The sequence below is a fragment of the Epinephelus lanceolatus genome, chromosome 11, assembly GCF_041903045.1.
Source record: "Epinephelus lanceolatus isolate andai-2023 chromosome 11, ASM4190304v1, whole genome shotgun sequence".
Classification (NCBI taxonomy): domain Eukaryota; kingdom Metazoa; phylum Chordata; class Actinopteri; order Perciformes; family Serranidae; genus Epinephelus; species Epinephelus lanceolatus.
This window is the reverse complement of record NC_135744.1, coordinates 29,790,368-29,812,026: the sequence shown is the minus strand read 5'-3', so window position 1 is coordinate 29,812,026 and position 21,659 is coordinate 29,790,368. Positions and strand designations below refer to the sequence as shown.

At 41.2% G+C, this 21,659-nt stretch overlaps 1 protein-coding gene across 2 annotated transcripts in view; it reads right to left on the bottom strand.

The window, feature by feature from the left end:
• Positions 1-564: 564 nt before the first annotated feature.
• trpc4a (transient receptor potential cation channel, subfamily C, member 4a) overlaps positions 565-21,659 on the bottom strand; it is a 104,249-nt gene continuing 83,154 nt past the window's right edge. For both annotated transcript variants that reach the window (XM_078172486.1, XM_033651816.2), the window contains 9 exons: positions 9,357-9,702; positions 8,318-8,457; positions 8,022-8,222; positions 7,078-7,199; positions 6,694-6,889; positions 6,400-6,594; positions 4,595-4,636; positions 4,094-4,183; positions 565-2,981 (listed from right to left, as the gene is read on the bottom strand). In XM_078172486.1, the coding sequence (XP_078028612.1) occupies positions 2,280-2,981; positions 4,094-4,183; positions 4,595-4,636; positions 6,400-6,594; positions 6,694-6,889; positions 7,078-7,199; positions 8,022-8,222; positions 8,318-8,457; positions 9,357-9,702 (2,034 nt within the window). In that variant the 3' untranslated portion in view covers positions 565-2,279. The remainder of the gene's footprint in view (positions 2,982-4,093; positions 4,184-4,594; positions 4,637-6,399; positions 6,595-6,693; positions 6,890-7,077; positions 7,200-8,021; positions 8,223-8,317; positions 8,458-9,356; positions 9,703-21,659) is intronic.

Genomic DNA, 21,659 nt, shown 5'->3' with positions numbered 1-21,659 from the left:
TTATCTTTATGACTATATTTACAATGCATTTAGTATTAAGAATTAAGATACTTGACCTTTCAAGTCATTATAAAATTCTTTAGTGGGTTATGATCATTGTTACAAAGCATTATGAATATCTATGAGTACATATAACTCTAATTATACACTGCTAAAAGCATTATAAGTGTTTATAATGCATTATAGACATGGAAGATACAGAAAGTGTTTCCATAAATACAGCAAAGCAAATAGGGCTGTGTTTTTTAAGTGACTGTTTAACCAAACCAAGTATGTTTTTGGAGTTGAAGACCTTCATGAATGAGCAAGTGAGTGACTCATTATTACACTGATTAAAACATCATCATCGTTATACAAACTGTAATCACTTACCCTCAAGCAGCTATCTAGAATAGAATATCATCAGCAAAAAGTAAAATCCTCCAAAGTGGCATCTGTCTGCAGTCTGCACTGAACAAAAGAAGCAATCCAGATGAAGAGTATATTTGATCTATGATTTAATCTCTATAACATCATTCATTCAAACTAACATTACGTCTAAAGGTACCAGTTAAAAACAGCAAATCTCTTCAAAATAACAGGTTTATTTTCTATAGTAGTGTTAAAACATGAATAATATGTCGCTTTAAATAATTGATAGGCTGTTTTCATATTGTATATCTCACATTATTCTTCATTGGCCACATTCTACTTTACATTTGAGAATACTTGTCATGGACTGTCACTACTAAACGTGCCGCTGTCCTCTTCAGAATGATGAGAATCACAATCCCAGGTTTTTGCATAGAAAAACATTGACAGAACCGTTGTTGCATGATCAGAACTTGACACTTCTTTAAGATACTGTATACCAGACTGTAAAGTGTGTAAAGTGCAGAGACAGACAGAATAAGGCAGAGAGTCGGGTCTAAAACAAACACATCTATTGCTCTAGTGAGATAAGGATGGGGGGAATTAAGCGATTAAGAGATAAATGGGAAAGAGGTAGAGAGAGATCGATGAAGGAGAGAGTGTAGTGAATAATGGTAAACTTGAAAAGAAGGGCACACGGCAGAAAAGGGACTGGGAGAGAGGAGGTTAAAAAGAGAGGGAATCATCAGTTCAGTTTCAGGAAATAACAACAAGTCCTCCAACCCATACGACCACGTAGGTTGTTTGTTCCTACCCTCTAATACGACCAACAGGAGTGTTTCCTAAATAACACTCTTATCGGTGGCAGGAGATCAACATAAAAACAACATATATGACCATTAACAGTCGCTGTTTTAAAACTTGGTTAATGATGTAAAACAGTCGCAGTTAGGTTTAGGCCACAAAACCACTTTTTAGAAAAAGATCATGTTTTGGGTTAAGTAACATTACACAGGCTAAGTGATGTAAATAACTCAAACGTTGACTTGAAATAACTCAACACTGACTTTTTGTTTCACACACGACACAAACAGTGGTCTCCTGGGTCAAAGTCCTGTGTTTGTTTGATCCATCCAACCATGCAACCTCCTCCCTACATTGGTTGCTCTTCATACTATGTCAACTAATTTCCTCCCTTGCTCCCGTCATAATATTACTACCGCTGTGATCTGGGAGGTAGAGCGGCCGTCTACCAGTCGGAAGGTCAGTGGTTCGATCCCTAGCCCCTGCAGTCTATTTAGAAGTGTCTTTGGGCAAGATACTGAACCCCAAATTGCTCCCAATGGCTGTGCGTTGGTTGGTTTGGTTTGTGTTGGTTTGTGAGTGTGCATGATGAGCAGGTGGCACCTTGTATGGGAGCCTCAGCCACCTGTGTATGAATGTCTATGAATGGGGCGAACGGTGCCTGTAGAGTAAAGCACTTTGCTATAAATGCAGTCTATTTACCATTCAGTCCATTACTACAGCCACTTGAGGTATGGAGCATCGTAAGCTGCGGGTACAAATGACCTATGGAATCATTTCTTGGGGGAGGACAGTCTTGGAAATAATTAGCCTCTAATCATCTGTAGGGATGAGATTAGATGAAATGACTTTATCCTAAAATCTTAATCCTTGCGATGCTCACACAGAGCTCCGTTTACCTTTCCTGCATCTCCACTGCTAATATAACAGCATTTAAACACTTGAACCAAAGGCCTCCCTGAGTCTCCAAAGATCAAAGCTGATCATTAGTTTAGTAATAACTGGAAAAGTTAGACTCTATGCAAACAAACACCCTCACTTGTAGCTCACATTGATTGTCAGCCTCTCTGTCTTCAGTCCAGCATTACTTGGCCTGTATAGTTATATTCATGTATCGTCACATCTTATGCTTCTTCTCTAGATGGCAAACATCCACTAGCCACTGAGTCACTGCAGGCTAAACTCTCCTTATCCTTTTCCTCTGTTTCTTTTTTTACACCTTCATCTGAGCTGTTGTTTGTGTTCAAGACCTTGCTGTTTTCATTCGGAGCCTCATTTACTGCAGCTTCCTCCTCCTTTTCTGTCTGCAGGAGTCTTTTCTCATCCACACCTCTTGCCTTATGCTCTTTGTCCTGCTGCTCTGTGTCTGAGCCCCCAGACTCCCCTGCTTCCTCTGACAAAGAGTACATCTCTCTGCAAATCTCTCCCACACCGGCTGTGGCTTCACTGCCGCCCCAGTGGCGTTTCTGGAACAAGCCAAAGTCAGTATTATCTTTGGAGGAATTTCTCTTCTGACTTGACTTTTCACCAGAGCTCTCATCAGAGACCACAAGTCCGTTAGGTAGACCATTGGAGGCTTCTGGTGGCCTGGGTGAAGCTGTGGAAGTGCCCTGCTTGAGGATGGATGCGATGATCTTGAATCGGTTGTGTTTGCTTTTCACCTGGCTGCTCTGAGGGGAGGGAGGAACCTTGAGCGAGGAGTTGGGGTAAGCAAGACTGGACTCCACTGAGCTGCTGCTGGCTTTTGCCCCCTGTAGAGTAGGCTTCCCTGTCTTCATCATGCCCATCACCTCATAACGAAAGCTGGAGATATCTTGTTTCAGCTCCTGGGAGGGTAGAACAAAAAGTGAACTTCCCTGGTAAATTATCTTCTGCTTTTAATTGGAATATTAGTCCCAGTTGTCTGTATTCGCAGAGCACTTTGCAGAGTATCGATTCAATTTCAACTCAGCCAATACTAAGCAGACAAAGGGTAATTCATAAAACACCAGTTTTGTTTTCTCACAAAACATACAACAACATTTTAATTTGGGACATTTTTTTAGGCATTTCAATGTACTTGGAGAACCCAAATCACAGCACTGACAATGTGCCTTCACAAGGCAAAGGTCTATACTGCTAATGGGCAATTAAACTCACCTTATGTTGCTGACTAAAAGTAGATATTGCAATTCAGTCTTTTTAAACCTGTAGTAACTGCAGTAAACAACATTAACTCTTGATGTAGCAAACTTTTCCACAAACAGTGGCCTATTTAAACATCCAGCAGACATGGAGCAACATTAGAATTGATTTGGAGTAGTTTGTCTCCTCCTGATAAACTGTAGTACAATATTGACTGTCCTTTTTACTCAGGTTTTGGTCTCCATCAGCTCTTGAGTGAAATATCTGGCTATTCACATGGGCGGATTATGGGACAATGGGCCGCTGAAAAGGTTCCATGTCTCTATGGTAATTTTGTGTCTCCTTGTGGTAGTTTTGCGTCACTTGTTAGTCGTTTTATGTATCCTTGAGGTAATTTTGTGTCTTTTTTGGTAATTTGGCTGGCCCTTCGCATCATTTTGTGGGTATTTTGAGCCTCTTCCTGTTTGGTATGTGTTAATTAAAGTGTTAATTAAGGGCCCTTGGGCAGGCCAGTTCAGTAATCCATCAATAGCTATTTAGCAGCTAAATGTCCCACTATTTTCACCAGCTAGTTGCTAACTGTGTCTGTTTGCTGTTTGGTGCTGAGCAGGTATCATAAACAGTTTATTCAGCTGCCCGCTCACAGTGGTGAGAATGAACCACAAAGTTGTGGGCCGAAAGACCGAATCAATTAGCAGAAAAATGTTACAAATCTCTGCTCTGACTGCAGAGTCAGGTGATAATTCTCTGTGGGTTCAATGTAGAAGTATTGATTATAGCCGCTTGTTCTTTTCTCTGTATGAACTGTGCCTACCTTGAAGTTCTCTTCAGTCAAGCCTTCCTCTGTTTTGGCATCTCTGATCATGGCAGCCACATAACGTTTCACCAAGTTCCTCAGTACCTCCTACATCAGTGGGGAAAAAAAGGCTTTTGAATACACTAAAATCTTCTAAAATTGAACAAAACTCACAGTCAAACAGTTAGGCAAAGATGAAAAATATACACACACCAAAGGAAATGCATTTGAAGCTGTATCTCATATGAAAATGCTACAATAACCACCTGCAGATATGGACAAATAGGAAATCCTCTACAGAGAATGGCAATGAACATCCCACTGGGCGTAATTGTTAGGCCTATTGTATGAGACATCGCAAAAGCATTCTATTGACAGATGAAAATCGAAAGTGTAGAAACACAGTCGAAGAGCAGACTGTGTGATCCATCACACACACACACACACACACACACACACACACACACTAACAGTGGACAATAATTGTTCTCAGCTTGCTTTGAAAGAGACTACATTTACCTGATACTGATTGTTTATCCTCAGGTTCTCTGCTGCTCGCCTCTGCACAGACATTAGATGCCAGAGAGGATGAGTTGGGAAAAGAGTGGGAGATGAGAGAAAAAACATTTTTAGTTTTCTCTTCACAGCATCACACATTTGTATTAAACTTTGCTGTCTGTGGGTTTCACTGCATATGGCCCCTGAGTGTTGCAGCACAGCACAGTTACAGTTCACATCCGTGTCTGTCCAGAGTCATGTGTAGCCATGACAGTAAACAATGTTTCAAACATGACTGTTGCTGCAAAGAAGCTACATATTCTAAAACCTGAATGCTTCAGATACATCTTCAATCTGGCAGCACAGAAAATCTATACAATTAGCACAGTTTCAAGGCGGGCAACCAAGATTAGAGTCACTAATTTAGTATCTGACCCATTCTCTCTTCTGTTCCTGAGTTATGACATTGAGTATTGACCAGAAAAGTGTTTTTGCAGAACTCAGGGATGTTACAGTGAAGTTGACCTTTGAGCTTTTGGATATAAAATGTCACCACTACATCCTTTCACCCTATTAGACTTTTGTGTGAATCTATGTCATAATTAGTGTACAAATTATTTAATTGTAGCCAAAAGCATGTTTTGTGAGGTTACAGTGACCTTGACATTTGACCACCAAAGTCAAGTCAGCTTATACTTGAAGCCAAGTGGATGTTTGTTAGCCTGGAAATCCAGACCCAAATCTAGAAAGATTTAGGGTCTGGCTATGAGTCATGCAAATGGCCCAACTCGAGGGGCGGCACCAAGCATGCATTTGAAAATATCACTGCACGCAATTGGATAATGCTACGACCAATCAGAACAATACACGGGGTGACATATCCAGAGCGCTACCAGCGGAGCTAACTGGTAGATTAGACTCTTGCCGTATCCGGTCGGCAAAACAGCAAAAACGTCCTTCTTGCAAAGGAAAGATTCGAGCGCTGTCTTCTGTTCCTCTTTTACTTTAACTGATGTTCATCCGTAGCCATCTTGCAATGTTTACTGACTGATTCTGGACTTCGTCGTCGCAGCGCTGTCGTCATCTGTTTAGCTCGCCTCTGGCCCGCCTATATCAAATACACCGATGTGATTGGTGCAGCTCGGCTCCAAGGGCATGGGTAATGAGCATCATTACTGATTGCCAGAGTGACTCGCTGAGCAAATTCAAATTGTGCTCAAATCAAATCAGTTCCTTATGAGTTTGAGTGGACGTCTGTGCCAAATTTTAAAAAATTCCCGTAAGGTATCCATGAGAATTCGGGTTCATGAAAATTAGATAAACAAGGTCACAGTGACCTTGACCTTTGATCTGTGACAACCAAAATCAAATCACTTCATCTAAGGGGATGTTTCTGCTAAATTTGAAGAAATTACCTCAAGGCATTCTTGAGATATCGTGTTCACAAAAATGGGCAAGACAACCCGAAAACATAATACCTCCGGCCACCACGACTATCACCGTTGCGGGCATATAAAAAGAGGGGGGCAAGGGGGTTGTGGCTAGCTCATCTGTAATCACACGACAAAGCATGTGTCAACATTGTTTGTGTAATTACTCTAACTGCCAGAGGGGGAACACAGACATTTCTCACTCATGCTTTGATGAATATTTTTTTAGTATTGACTGGTGTTGACTAACAAACCAGACAAACAAACTTTTCTTTGTATCTCTGCAGTGGTGGTTCTAGCCTAAATGGCGCCCTGGGCAACACCCCCCTATGGCCGCTACTGTATCTCTGTGAAATGTATACAAATGTGTGTTTAAGAGTTTGACAACTGACTTACCCCAATACTTCCAAAAGTTTCAGGGGGCTTAGATCTTGTCCTCTTGCACACTTGCCTCTTGATCCAGCACATGAGGTACCAGAACGATTTAGGGCTGGGGATGATGTTAAAAGGGGCCGGCAGAGTGGCCCCTTCTTCAAAGTAACTCATCCACAGCTTTGTCCTGGCAAACTTCCACTCAATGTCTGCATGATCCTGAAAAAGATTAGGGTACATGAAACGCACAAATAAAACACAATCTATTCCACACTCTCATGTGGCTTTTTGTTTGCAGTGTGTCTGATGTGTGCTCACAGCAATGTGTTGGTAGGAGTTGTTCATCATGGCTATGAGCATGTTGAGGAGCACCACGAGGGAGATAATGTTGTAGGTGCCGAACATGGTGGCGCCTACAAACTCAGTGAACTGATGGTCAGCATCCACATTGGTCACATACAGGCTTATCAGACCAAAGATTGACCAGAAGAGAGACTGTAGCGTCTCAAATAACCTGCAAGGGAAAGATAAGTGTTACTCAGATTCAGCTAAAAACATCAGTTTCTCTTAGCAACTAAAAACTTTTTTTTAGTATCACACATCTTGCAAGACTCACACCTCTCTCTTTCTTTGCCACTCAACTTCACAACATCACACATTTACACTACACATGCAAGCAAGTTTAGATTCATGTTAACTCACGTGGAGAATGCGTTATTCTGCTCCACACAGCGGATGCCTTTGCATTTTCCCTTCTCATCTGAAGCCTTGGTCTCATAGTAAAAGTACAACTGGTTCAGCCCGTTGGCGAAGGCCAAAAGGACCTGGAAAAAGAGAGAAGAAGTTTCTGAGGCAGTGGTTTTCTGCTAGAAAATGTTGGATTGCTCCCTCTGGGTTGGGAGAGAGTTACTGCCCCAAGTGAAGGAGTTCAAGTATCTCAGGGTCTTGTTCACAAGTCAAAGTAAAATGGAGCATGGGATGGACTGGCGGTTTGGCGAGGCATTCGCAGAGATGCAGGCGCTGGGCCAAAACATCTTGCTGAAGAGAGAGCTGAGCTGGAAGGCAAAGCTCTCGATTTACCAGCCCACCTATGTCCCAACCCTCACTTGTGGTCAGGAGCTTTTGTTAGTGACCAAAAGAATGAGATGGCTTAAACAAGTGGTTGAAATGACTTTCCTCTGTATGGTGACTGGGCTCAGCCTTAGTGTGAGAAGCACAGAAATCTGGAGGGAGCTCGGAGTAGAGCCAAAAGGGGGAGAGCTGAAAGGGGCCAGTTAAGGTGGTTTGGGCATGTCATAAGGATGCCTCCTGGGTGCCTCCTGTTAGAGGTGTTCCAAGCACGTCCAACTGTTAAAAGGCCCAGGGGTAGACACAGAACACCCTGGAGGTATTACATATCTCCTCTGGCTTGGGAACTCCTCATCATTCCCCAGGAGGAGCTGGAAAGCGGTGAGGAGTAGAGGTACATCTGGAATACCCCACTCAGCCTGCTGCCCCTGCAACCCAGCACCGGATAAGCAGATGAAAATGAATGGATGGAAAGAGAGAAGAGTGTGTGCAAAGCAGATGCAATTATTTAAGCCAATCAATGTGTGTTTTTTTGGTTGTTTTTTTTTTTTTTTTGGGGGGGGGGGGGGTCTAATTACCAGGCAGTAGATGAAGAGGAACTTCAGGATGTCCAGCAGCATTCTCCCAAGTGAGATCTGCAGTGGCCCCAGATGAGAGTTGGCAGTAAACAGAGAGATGAGGCGCAGGGAACTGAAAATGTTTGCTATGGCAAACACCGCCTCAGCTACTAGCGTTGGGTGCCACATCTCCCACTGGTTCCTGGGTTTACTACCACTGTACTGAACAGGACAAAGAAGGAAAACATTAAGTGAGGACATAAGAACATCAACACTAGAACTGACCATTTTACTGTTATTCAAAGATAATTAGTTACCTTAGTGTAGGCTACAATCTTGAGGGAGATGGTGGCCAGGTATAGAGAGTTCATGACAAAGTCCATCAGGTTCCACCAGTCATGGACATAGTCTTGGAAACCACCATCCCACATTTGTTTGATCTCTGCCCAGATGAATCCTAGAAATACAGAGACGGTCTAATCATCTGTTCAATAATATCCCTATACCATGGACATGAAAAATACTAATTGCTGATTGGCTGGGAGGTGGTATTTCTGATAGTCCTTTCGAGCATCCAAGGTTGTGCAAATAAAAGTCATGTTTATTTCCTCCATAGTCAACTTTAAATGAGTGGGACTTAACAAGACACAGTGACAATGCTAACATGCTAATATTTAGCACATACAAGGTTTACCATGTTAATCTTAGTTTAGCATGTTTGCATACTCACATTCGATTAGCACTAAACCCAAAGTTCAGTTTAAGCTAATGGGAATGTAATTAGTTTTGTTGGCAATTTGTCATTAACCATTAACCACATATTAAGTTACGACTTGATGATGTTACTACATTAAAAGTCCAGTTCGTTCTGTGAGGAAAGTTTCATGGCAACCCATTCAATAGTTGTAGAGACATTTCACTCAAAACCACAGACTCATGGTGGTGCTAGAGGAAAAGTCCATGAACACCAGAGTCATTAGGAAAAATCCAGCCACTTAAAATTCAATTGCAAGCGTCACCGTAGGAGGAATCTAAGAAAATGTACTTTGTAAAAACCAGACAATAGATTCAGCACCTTTGTTTTATGCAACATCACTGTTTTGTGCTTCTGACAGGCATCGTCTCCATAACAACTCAAGCTGAAGCCAATGGTTATGATAACCATAACTCCAGTAATTGGAGCCATTTACCATACCAAACTGAGGGAACAAAAAACACGGTCTTTCAGAAATCAAACACACAATCTTCTCTCCTCTTTTTGCCTGTGTTAAGTGGCCATGGTGTTACTGTCATACATCAGCCCACTTACAGCCTTTCTCAACTAAAACACCCTCAGTCCTCACCCCGTCCACTCACCCAGCACCCACGGCAAGATCATCCACTCCACAGTGGTCGGTGCAGGGCCCTGTCTGTCCTGCCTGTCCTGCTCTGTGGTGACAATGTGCTGGGAGGCGAGGAGCAGCAGGAACAGAAAGGTCAGGTAGGACGCCGTGTGGCAGATAAACTTGATGAAGGGCTTGCGGATGAAGAGGCCTTGGCGACTCTTGGGAGCAATGAGGTAGCAGAGAGCAAACACGGGGTAGAGGAGGCCGATAAAGACACAGGTGAAGAACTTCCCTGCCCAGTGGCGCCGCCTCCAGCCGGGGAACTCATCATACCAGCGGGACGCCAAAAGCTGCTGGCAGTTTGGCTGAGCTACAAACTTAAAGAAATAAGGAGAGAATTATACTTTTCCATTTGATCTACAGAGATAAAAAATAACTCTTCATATACTAATCTAAGGTATAATTCCAGCATTTACACCTGATATGAGACAGCATCCTCTGCTTTAGGCTTTTTAGTGGTTTTACACAGAACAAAATGCCCCAGTGACCACATGCCAGAATTAGCACCTGCAGCAAGTTCCAGTTCAGAGCAAACAACGTAGGAGTAGGAAGTGCTGGTGGTGCAAAAAATGAAGAGTAATCAGACACATATTTTAGAAGGAAAGCGAGTAATGGCTATCTTGACTCACAAACAAGCAAAAGGGAAGCTTACACAGGCTGTGAGGTCAGTGAAAAGGAACTTACGTACGTGTAAAGAAACTCTGGGGTCATGCTTTGTGACTGACTGCATTGGATTTCTTTATGATTCTCTTGAGATAGTAACACGGCACTTCTTCCTGAGATGTCTGAGCATGATTGGAACTTCATCGACAACAGACAACATTTTGTCTCTTACCCACGACAAGACTGATTGAAAATGTTTGCAATATGAACCAACATGTGGGAAATATTTTGTCTTTTTTTCTGTTGTTTGATGTTTTTCTGTCTCTGCGGGATCAATACCTTATGTGACTGCAAAATGCAAAAGTTATTGCCACGCTCCTCTTGGTAACTGAGCACAGGTTTGAAATGATCAGCGAGGCCAAAATATTGATGCCTCAGAACTGCAGCTGTGCTGTGGGACTGCCTCAGCCAAATGGTCTGAAGCATCAGCAGCATCTGGTGATAATCTAGAGCTATCTGGGATACATTCCCATTCCAAAAAAAAAAAAACCACACAAACAAACAACATACTCATACTCAATTGTATAAATGAGTCTAACAGCATGGGGACATGCAAACACACTTACGCAGCCACACACAGCGTTGTGAAATATCACGTTGAGCCTCTATATCAGAGTCAAAGTGTCGACCGGCACCATTGGGTGCCAATTCACCAACTCTGCAGCCTGGTTACCATGGGAACCAGAGATCCCTATCTGCGTCGGGGTCGGAGAAGAATGGCTCATATTTCCATACTTCGACTACAGTGTTGCCACAAAACTTGAGATGAAATGCAGAGAGGGAATAGGGGAGGACGGATTTCATGGATGAGTGGAGAGGAAGAGGAACACTCTTTCTTTTTACAAACGAGAGAGAGAAAGAGAGAGCGTTTAGATTGTAGGGATGACAATGATACGGCTCCAGCTCTTTGTATCACCAACGCAACAACATATTCTGATGACGGAGGAATAAAGAGGGATGGAAAACAGGAAAAAGGCTCCCCTGCTGATTTCTCTTTTCAAATGACTCCTTTGAGCGTGAACCTTATTACAGACAAAACGGCTAACCTCATTACGTTGCAACCAAAGTCTGACGAAGACCCATGGGTGCAGGCTAAGTCTTGCAATGAAGTACTTTAGCAAAGTAAATAATAAAATTAGAAAAATAAGCCATTGTTTCAAAAACTGCAGCAGCTATAGATAGAATTGTCTCCATCTATTTAAAGATAGCTTTGATCATTTGATCACAGCTGCTCTGTCACAGGTATTTGGACTTCTGGGGGCACAAGCGACTGATCCAGGGATAAACAAAGAAGTTCCTTTTTAGCTTTCATCTTTCACTGCTTGTCAGAACATTATTCCTAATTAATGATAGTAAACAAGAGGTACTTGAGCTGTCTGATGTCTTGCCTTAATCAGCGTGATATATTAAACACTGACAGTGGTGCTAACGAGGTCAGAAATTAAGCTAATTAGCATTGTAATGAGGAAATGTATCCATGCTGATATTTGTCTTAGCACATGAGCTGTAATAATAGCGTAATCTCCAAAACCTAATTAGATTATCTTCTTTACAAGGGGCATCTGTGGAAGTTTTTATTTAGTTTTTTTCAGTCTCAGTACTTTATTTTACAGCAAGATGCAGTGGAGAGGGGCACTGTCATCTTTTAGAGAAGTCCAAATGTGTCAAAACCCTCTGTTATTTCACCCTCCCTTCATCTGTCACTATCACTTTCTGAACTCAGCGGTGGTAAAGTGTCATGTTTGCCTCAGGTGACATGTTGGCACAACTCAAACAGAATCCCTCCTGGTCCTCAGTCCATTTGGGAAAGTGTCTCTACATGCTTTCTTGCCTCTCTGTCAACTGTCCAAAAGTGCCAAGAAAATGCTTACAGTATCAGTGTGTGAGTGGACAAGTGAGGTTGCTTTCTATCTCTGTGAAGTCATGTTCCCCTGCAGCTTTACCAAACATAAAAGGCCTGCTGAAACTCCTCTGCTCTGCTTTCACAGACACACACTGACAAGCACACAACTAAGCTGGCTATTTTGTAGCTGCGTTTTGCTTAGGTAAGAGCTGAAATACAGATTGGATTTGAAGTCCATAGATTTTTAACTTTTTTTTTATGTTTCCAAATGTTTTTTAAAGAAAGAATAAAGCCAGCTGTACTCTATATTGGTGCTTTTGTTTGCTCTTTAAAAGCCACTAAAGGATAATTTCAGTATATTTCAACCTGAACCCTATTTTCCCATGTTTTTTGTGTCAGTGTGAACAATGGGAACAGCAATTTTTTAAACTGGTCCAGTATTGAGCGGGTGGGCTGCAGCCAGCAGCAACGACACAAGCTGCATTGTAAACACTCGGGGCATGTTTGCGCCCTCAATGTACCTCCACTAAAAGGGCTTGTTTTGCTGCTGACAGGTTCAGATTGTTATTCTAAGTGTCTGACAATTTATGGAAAGAATCCCTACAGAGATTAAGCTTTTTGTTAAAGAGTAAAATCATTTTTGTTTAACCAGAAACAGCCCCAAAATAGCTATCTCCAAACCCACCAGATTCCATTTAAATAAACAGTCATTTAAGAATGTATCGACCCAGCATATATTCACATCTAACTGGATGAATTAGGGGTTTATTTCAACCAAACCAATGTTGGTGGTTGCTGGAACAGTGTGAAGATGAACCAAGATGACTTTTGTGAGTTTTATTTTGTTTCTGACAACTTTGAATGAAGTGTGTTTTACAATGATAAAATGACTGTTTATTTGAATGGAGTCTGGTAGCTTTGGTGATAGCAATGTCAGAGGTGTTTCGAGTTAAACATAAAGGATCTTACTCTTTATAAAATAATCTCTGTAGGGATACTTTCAAAACTGTTTACAGACAATAATAATCTGAACATGTCACTGGCAAAAACAAGCACCTTGAGTTAATGTAAACTCACGGTACAGACATGCAAGTGGTTATGTTGAGGCCTGTTTCGTGGCTACTGGCTGCAACCCTCTCACTCAATACTGGACCAACTTCAAAAATTGTTGTTCCCATTAGTCACATAGACACAAAAACATGAAAATATGGTCCACATTGAAATAGTACCATTAAATTAGTTATCATCAAATTATTCATTTTCTGTAACCATTTATCCTGTTAGTGGTTGCGGGGGGGCTAGAGCCTATCCCAGCTGACGTGGGGCAAGAGGTAGGGTACACCCTGGACAGGTCGCCAGACTATCACAGGGCTGACACATAGAGACAGACAACCATTCACACTCACATTCACACCTACGGCCAATTTTAGAGTCACCAATTATTCTAACCTGCATGTCTTTGGACTGTAGGAGGACGCTGGAGGTGCCGGAGAAAACCCACGCTGACACAGAAGGGCTCACCCACTCCAGGGTTCACACCAGGAACTCTCTTGCTGTGAGGCAACAATGCTAACCACTTACAGTTTTTTCTGTCATCATTTACACAATCAGATCCTGTTTGCTCACACAGACACTCATGGAGAAGGTATCCATTTGAATGTGTAAGAGTTGACAAAGTGTTTTTTCATGATTAGTTTTTTAACCTGTGGTGTTATTCTTTCATCACATGCATGTAGAAAGATTTTACACGTTTCCCTGTATAGTAGATTCATCATCCATCCATTCATCATAAGTTAGGCTACATGGTACCTCTCCATGAAGTTTGTGAACTTCTAAATGACAAGCAGGATTTCTCAATCAACCCACATGCCATCTATCGCCTTTAATGCCACTCAATTGATCTCCCACTATTAAAAATAGGGTGTCAAGGGACTTAAAATGACACAGCCAGAGTCGCACAAACATGAAAGCTGTGCTAAAAATGTCCACCTTCAAAACGTGTCCCTGAATATGTGTCTATTTATGACAGAAATTATTCCAGGAACAATCACATAACATAACGCACATCCTCCTAACAACACTGGTGATTTAGTTCACAAGTAAAATCTATCACATTATTTCACCTGCTGTATATTCAGATAAACTTGCATGAGTGTTTTCCAAACTGCACTTGGAACAAGTGGCGTCATCTCATTCTCTTGCTCAACACTGGAGGCTGAACTGTAAAGGCAGATCTTTGTTGCAGTGAATTGCTGAAACAACTGAGTGCTAATGGTCCTTCACTACATAACACTTATCCCTCTTAGTGCAATTTCATCTCCGTTTAACGGAGGCATTAAAAACATCTTGAAATACTGGATTGCAGTTTTTATGAGACATCACAAGGGGGCAACGTCAAACTACAGCATGTAAAATTGATGGCTTTCCCTTGGCGCCGGCTGAGAATTTCAAATGTTAAAGAGACAGGCTGTTTTCGCTCACACTGTGAGTCTTCATCGTACATACCTACATTTTTTCCCAGTAAATCGGCACAAATGAGAGTAATCCATTGTAGAACCCCTCAGGGATGTAGAGGAGATAATCTCCACTTTATTGTGTATGTGTTACTGATCATATTTATCTGATTTGGCCTCCCGCTGCATCAAAGCGCAGACTGCTCTGTTAGCTCAGCTCTTTAGTCCGGAGGCCTGTGGAGATTTCTCTTCAGACCATTATAAATTGCGTTTTTAAACCCTGCGAGCACAGCAGCAGCAAAGCCAAAAAACACACATGGATGCAAGGATAATACAAAAAAATGTAAGCGAGCATGCATGCGCACGACAAACTTAAGAGGGTTAGGAGGAGAAATGTCCTTCAGTGGTTTTTTTCAGTTGAGGGTCAAAAACATGCTCCTCGTGACTCACTGCAACACTCACCAGCAGCTTGTACCATAAAAAAAAATCACACATTCAGGCTGAATGTCATGCCAATTATAAGAGCTCAAGTGTTTGTCTGCAAAATTGCTGAAAGAGATAAGTGGTGATCACACCACAGACAAAATATCCTGAACATAATAACCACGGTCAAACCATTCCTGTCCAACTAAGTGTCCACTTAACCCTCGATGCCTCGCACAGGGCAAAACCCTGTCTGGTTTAAAGATCAACTGTCACAGGCACAGAGCAATCTCTTCAAGCGCCTCTGTATGTGAACATGCATTTAGTTTGTACAAATCATTTTACAGCTGCAGAAAAGATTGTTATATTGACAATGTTTACTGAATGATTCCCACAGCAAATCACTGGAGTAGGATTTCTATCTTTGGCTCTGTGTAATGCTTCACACATTAAATGTTTTTCACTCTCCGACTCAATGAACTGTTTACTAAAGAATGTCGGAGAAATCCCACAAAATGCTGCACCTTATGGCGCAGCGCTGCCAAAGGAATGTTTGCATGTGTTGTTGAATTTATTTAAAACTGGTTTCACACAGCTCCCTTTGCAAGAGTGTTATATTTGCTCCACATACTCCAAAGGTAAAACTAGTAGTTAGGGTGAAGTCAGGTAATTTGGGACACTTTTTGGCAGATTACCAAGAAAACCACCTAAAATTATTAATACTGCCTTGAGTGTTACTGTTAGAACTTATGTATCTCTACTATATTTCTATTAAGAAATTTGGAACTTCAAACGTGAAAAAACCCTCTACCTCATTCTAATGACATGTTCAGGTAAAACTGGACAGCTGAGGCCTGTACTACAAAGCAGGATTTAAAGTTAGCGAGGTAGTTCAGGGTTGGCTCTAGGTTTTAAGTATTACGAAGCTGGTTCTCTTTTTGCCGGGATAAATCACCGTGGTAACAGATGCTGAACAGCTAATGTGGTCTGGAGCAGATTAACTTCAGAGAATCGGACCACTGCCTGTCAACATCCCGACCTCTGAGCAATTAGATCACTGAAGAAAGAAGTATCCATGGACAAAAGTCTGGAGTGTAAGGTAAAAAAAGAGCAGCCTATATGCTGATATAGGTCAGTAGAATCATTTCATCATTCCAGGGCTCTATTTCCATGGTTTTAAAACAGAGCTTCTAACAAACACAGAGATCGTTTACAACACTAAACACATGATTTTAGCAGGGTTTCAACTAATGCAACTTTATTTTAGTCCGCAGTGAGTGTTGCTATTCTACACTCTGATTCATCACTGCAGCTCAAAATAACATGAGACACCTGTGTGATGAGCTGGAAAAGAAAGATAATATTTATTACAAAAATAATGCACACGTGGTTAACTGGCTCCCAGAAATGTAAATGCAACATCTTTGGTCAGATAGATCTCATCAGTCATTAACTAGGCTACTTTTCCACCCTTTCCTTCAGTGGCAGAAACAGTCTGGTGTTAGTTTAAAGTGTTTTATGTGACATATTTAGAGTAGTTTCATCATCATCCAACTAAATAGCAAAATACATTCTATACTAATGTCACATATAGCCCAGTGATACCTACACGTAATCTAGATGTTGGCCAATGGCAAATTTTTGGATAGTATTTTCAGTGTTTCTGAATTTTCTGTTCTAAGACTACATCCCATGCCATTAACATTTTACTGTCTCGCCGTCCCAGATACTTTCAGTGCTGTTTCATGTCACAGGATAACGAAGTAGCCGACTTCATTCATGTTTCTGATGATGTTCAACCTCCACCTCTTTCACATGAACACGATTGTGACTAGAAAAAGGAAAACCTAGAGTTGACTGACAGCCATTGTTAGGGTTAGTCAAGCCAGATAACAAAAAGACATCCTGTGTCAGTTGAACTGACTTCGTAGTACAGGCCTCAAGGTAAAATGAGGCGATCATGTTTGTTTGTGTTTTTAAGGGTTAAATCCATTTTTCAGTTCTGTCATTATTCATTAAATCATTAATGTAACCTAACTATTAATTAAAAAGATCCTCCAGCTTTTCTGCCATGATTTTCCTGTTCTTTGCTGCCTGTTTCCTTGGTACCACATTGTCCACAATGGACGTGTGCATGTACTGTAACAATGATGGCTAATTATGGACTACTGTGGCCGACATTTACTGCATCATCTTTAATATCCTTTTAAGTGACAAAACCTCAAAACATGCTGGATTCACTTCAGAAAAATGTCCCGTTTTACCTGAATGATTGAATTACTGTTTCATGTAAAGCACATTTGTTGTGACAATGAAATGACATATTTCGTGACTGACTGCTATTATTTAAGAGCAAAAGATGTAAAACCTAATTTGTCCTGTTTTTCCTGATGACTCAGACTTCAGCCTACATAACCACATAGATATCTATAAATTAAATCATTTCTATCTAAAACTGATACCAAACGTAAGTGAGAGAAAACCTCCCAGTGCAGTGAGGTTTTTGTTTCCAACAGAAATTAATATGATTCAAGAAAATATAATTAGAATGAGGGTTTGAACAGGATAAGGCAGGTCACTTCATTAGAATGAAGAAAAATGTAATTAGATTTTAGACAATACTTGAAACTCCAAATGTTTTTCCTGCAGTGTGGGTTTTCACTTGTTTTCTAAAAGTTATAAAAACTAAAATAAGACTGCAGAGAAAGTAATTACCTTATAAAAGAAAGATTTTTTTTTAATCAATTACACTACAGCACTCTATAATAATTTCACAGCGCACACACACATACAGTGCCAGAGACTGAGCATTTCCAGCAGAATAACTTTACCTTGAAATGACTGCAGTCTAGGCAGCTGGGACATTTATCATTTAAAAAGGGCAGCTGGGTGGATTGTTAACCACATCATGAGACACTGTCCTCCATCAAAGTCCCAGTGCGATCGAAGGGTGTTATAGATAGGATGGTGGAGAAGGGCATATTGGGACATCTCCTGAATAATTAAAGCACCCCTGGGGAGAGGCGATGTGTGGTGGAACAGTTGTGACAGAAGCGGTGGGAGGGGATGATTGTTTACAGTGCAATGACAGATTAACTGCCCACAACAGAGTAGCTGGCTAAGATGACAGGGGACTGTGCATCATCACGTCCACCTGTGCACTCGCACTACTCCCAACTGTCCCTCTGTGACTCAACATGCTCATCCGCCAACCTGAGTCTCGATGGGCGACAACTGGATGGATGAAGGAGAAAATAGCAGCGTCATAAATCGAGACACCTCCAAAAGTGCATCTGCTCTGACAGCCGGGCAGAGCTCCCAGTAAAAGACAGCTGAATGAATTATAAGTCACTCCTGTGAGTAATGTGTCTGCTTCCTCATCATTCTGCTTCACCTTATATTCAGCGGAACAATTCTGCAGTGTAATATCTATTTAACCCCTTTTTTTCCTATTGCCTGAGGAAGCCATCGGCCACCCCATAACTTAGCATCGCTACAAAAATCAGGCTCCTCGCATCCTCCATTAAACTCAGAAAAACAAAGCCCATGCATCAGGTATTGGATTTTTCTGGTAACAAATATTCACCCACAGCACCGAGCTTATAACCAAGCTTATATAAGTAAAAATAAATAACTGTAAAATGATTACAGCTAGGGACGCACCGATTTGACTTTTTCAGTTCAGAAATACTGACACCTTGGCTTTGTCTGAAACCAGCGTTTAAATAATAAGCTGTATGCTTCACTGTGTGGAAGTGACGGGAGTCTTTCTTTTATGTGTGAGGCAACATCAGACGTGACTTAAACATTGTTTTCCTAAATTTGTAAAATAAAGTGTAACAATAAAGTTACTGAATTGATATTTATTCATAAGTTACAAATTGTGCACCAGCTTTTTGGTGAAAAACCTTCCAAATTACCAAGAAGTTGAGTTCAAGTGAAAACCTTTTAATTGCAGCAACAAATTGGCCAAAATTTGAACTGGGATGAGGATGAAAACAATAACAACAACACTAGGATGAAACAATACAGCTGCATAAAATGTGGACAAAATGTGTCCTACAGGTGCACTGCTGATGTTGTTGTAACACCGTAACACTTTAATTAAAAGCCTAGTCCCAATTAAATGCCCATGTCCCTTTTACGACAAATAGACGTCTGTCTCAATTAGAGGCCTGGTCTGGTTGCCAAGCAGTTCTTTTTTTTTAATAGAAGGTCTTCGGATGTATAAAATCAGGTTGTTAGCTACCTCAAATGAAGTGTCCATTCCTCAATTATCCTGTAAGTTATTCATATTCCTTTAGTCCGTAAGGGTCCTCAGATCAAAAGAATCAAAAGGGTTTTTCATAAAAATTAATCAAAGTTGTGAGTCTTGTTTTAACAGGATAAAGAGGTGTTGTGTCGGTATGCTGGGCTCCGTAACTCTCATTCTCTGATGTGCTGTCTGTCAGAAATAGATCAAATGAATGATTCATAATATATATTATCTGAAGCCTAATTTTTAAACAAGCAATATCAATATTGGTTTAAATAAAAAGTTTGATTATATTGTCCATCTTAGCTGTTAAACAGTTTTGTGTGAAAGGAATTAATGGCCTGTCCCGTATAGACACCTGTCCCAAATATAGGCCTTTTGATCTTACTATATAATGACAAAAACTCTGTGTGTGTGTGTGTGTGTGTGTGTGTGTGTGTGTGTGTGTGTCTGTTCCACGTTTTTCTCCTCACTGACTTGGTCAACCCATGTGAAATTTGGCACAGTGGTAGAGGGTCATGGGAGGATGCGAATGAAGCAATATTACATCAATTGGCCAAAGGAGGGCGCTATAGCAACCGACTGAATTGCAAAATTTGAATGGGCATATCTCATGCCCCGTATGTCGTAGAGACATGAAACCTTGCACAGAGATGCCCCTCTATACAGATTTTCCGCCATTTTGAATTTTTTGAAAAACACTTAAAATCTATCTCTTCCTAGGAAGTTTGACCGATCTGCATGAAACTCGGTGAACATAATCTAGGGACCAATATCTATGGTCCCTAGTTGCCATAGTGGGGCATTCCTTGATTTCGTCAAGACTAAATTGTCCGCCATTATCGACTCCCCGTCACTATTAAACAAACTCCAGGTTACAGTAGAGGCGCATGCGCACTCGTACCTCCTAGCTCAGTCCCCGCCCCACCCCCCTCTCTCTCCTGCTTGCTGTGCGCTTGGTGAAGAGGCAGACACAGGTGCTCACAGACTCGGGCTTACTATAAGTGGAGCGGACTACCTGTAAAAATGTCCGTGAAAAATCCCCGCGATGTGAAAAATACATGCCGAACAGTCTTTTGTGTGACACTGGTGCATGGAGTGGAGTCCACGCGGTCGTGCTTTGCGCGCACAGGGCTTGCAGACGTTCACTTTTACTGGGCGGACCTCCATGGCGTCCGCTCCGCGTACGTTCTGCCCGAGTATGCGGTCCGGTCGGTCTCAAAAAATAAAACCCGGTCCAAGACAGAGTACCGGACCAAATTTGTATTACCGAGAACCGACCCAACCCTAAAGGCAATGAATATTGCGGAGGGCGTGGCTCATCACATAAAGGTGTATAACATCTCAAGGGTTTCACCGATCACCACGCAACTTTGTAGGCATATGACCACACATAATCTGAGGGGACCCCTCCATTATTGACCCGATCAAACAAAATGGGGGCGCTAGAGAGATAATTTCTTATCTGGGCCTAACCGCCATATTGATTTTTACTAAACTTGGTAGATATGTAGAACAGGACACCTCAAGGTGACTGGAGAAATTTAACTCTAATTGGCAACTGGGTGGCGCTATAACAACAGAAACATGCTTAAAAATCGCTAAAATGCGACAGATCACTGTGGCTCCCCCTGTGGCCGAATGTTTGGTTTTTTTTCTAATTTTTGGTATGACTAAGTCATGGTATGGTATGCTGTACTCAGTGGGTATGGACTAGTTTCAGTGATTTAAGCAAATAATAGCCCAGGCTACTATTTTAAGTTTTACAGTATGTGCACATGTAATCAGATGTAAACACAGAAATGAACTGAATAAATGAACCCTATTGTCACCGATACCTGATTCAGCTATCTGACTCAGCATCTGTCTGATCGGATCGGTGTTTCCTTGGTTAAAGCCCTAACTAATTGCAAATAATCAGTATGCAAATGAATTATCTAAAACGTATCTTACTGAACAGTTACATTTATGACATCTTTGGGGTGCTACACATTGAAACCTAAATATGACGGGGAAAATGCATTTTAGAGCCTCTATTATACTATACCATACTGAAGGTTTAAATAGCAAAAGCACACATTTAATATACTTAATGTTTTAACGTGGCTTTTAATCAGCTTTTTTTTTCCAAACCACTTGTTTATGTCTCTACCTACTGAGAAAATGTTTATCACACAATAAAAGCAGAAGCATGAAGTCAGTGGACTGTAGAGAGAATATTGCTGCGGAGTTATCAGGTTCAAACCTTTTCACTCATAATTATTTATCTGTTTTAAATGCAATTCAGGACCTACAGAGTTGATGAAAAAAAGAAACAGAGCAATTTACTGTCTGAAACTAAAACCGGCCTGTGAAAGTAATCAGCACTTAATTACCGGCTGTTTTCCAGCAAATTAGAAATGGATGCACTGTCCATGTTCTGCATTAAATAGGACAGACCACTGAGCATGTACGTTAAACTGGATGCACTGCATGTAGAAATCCAGCGACAGGTTATCGTCTTTTCAGTAGCTGTATTGACTTGAACCAAATGAATAAATAGGATTTTGTGTTGCTATCTGTGTGTTATTTAAGGAAGTGAACATCCTACATATACAGCAACAGCTCTGAGCATTACCTTACGGCTGTAATGCTTTA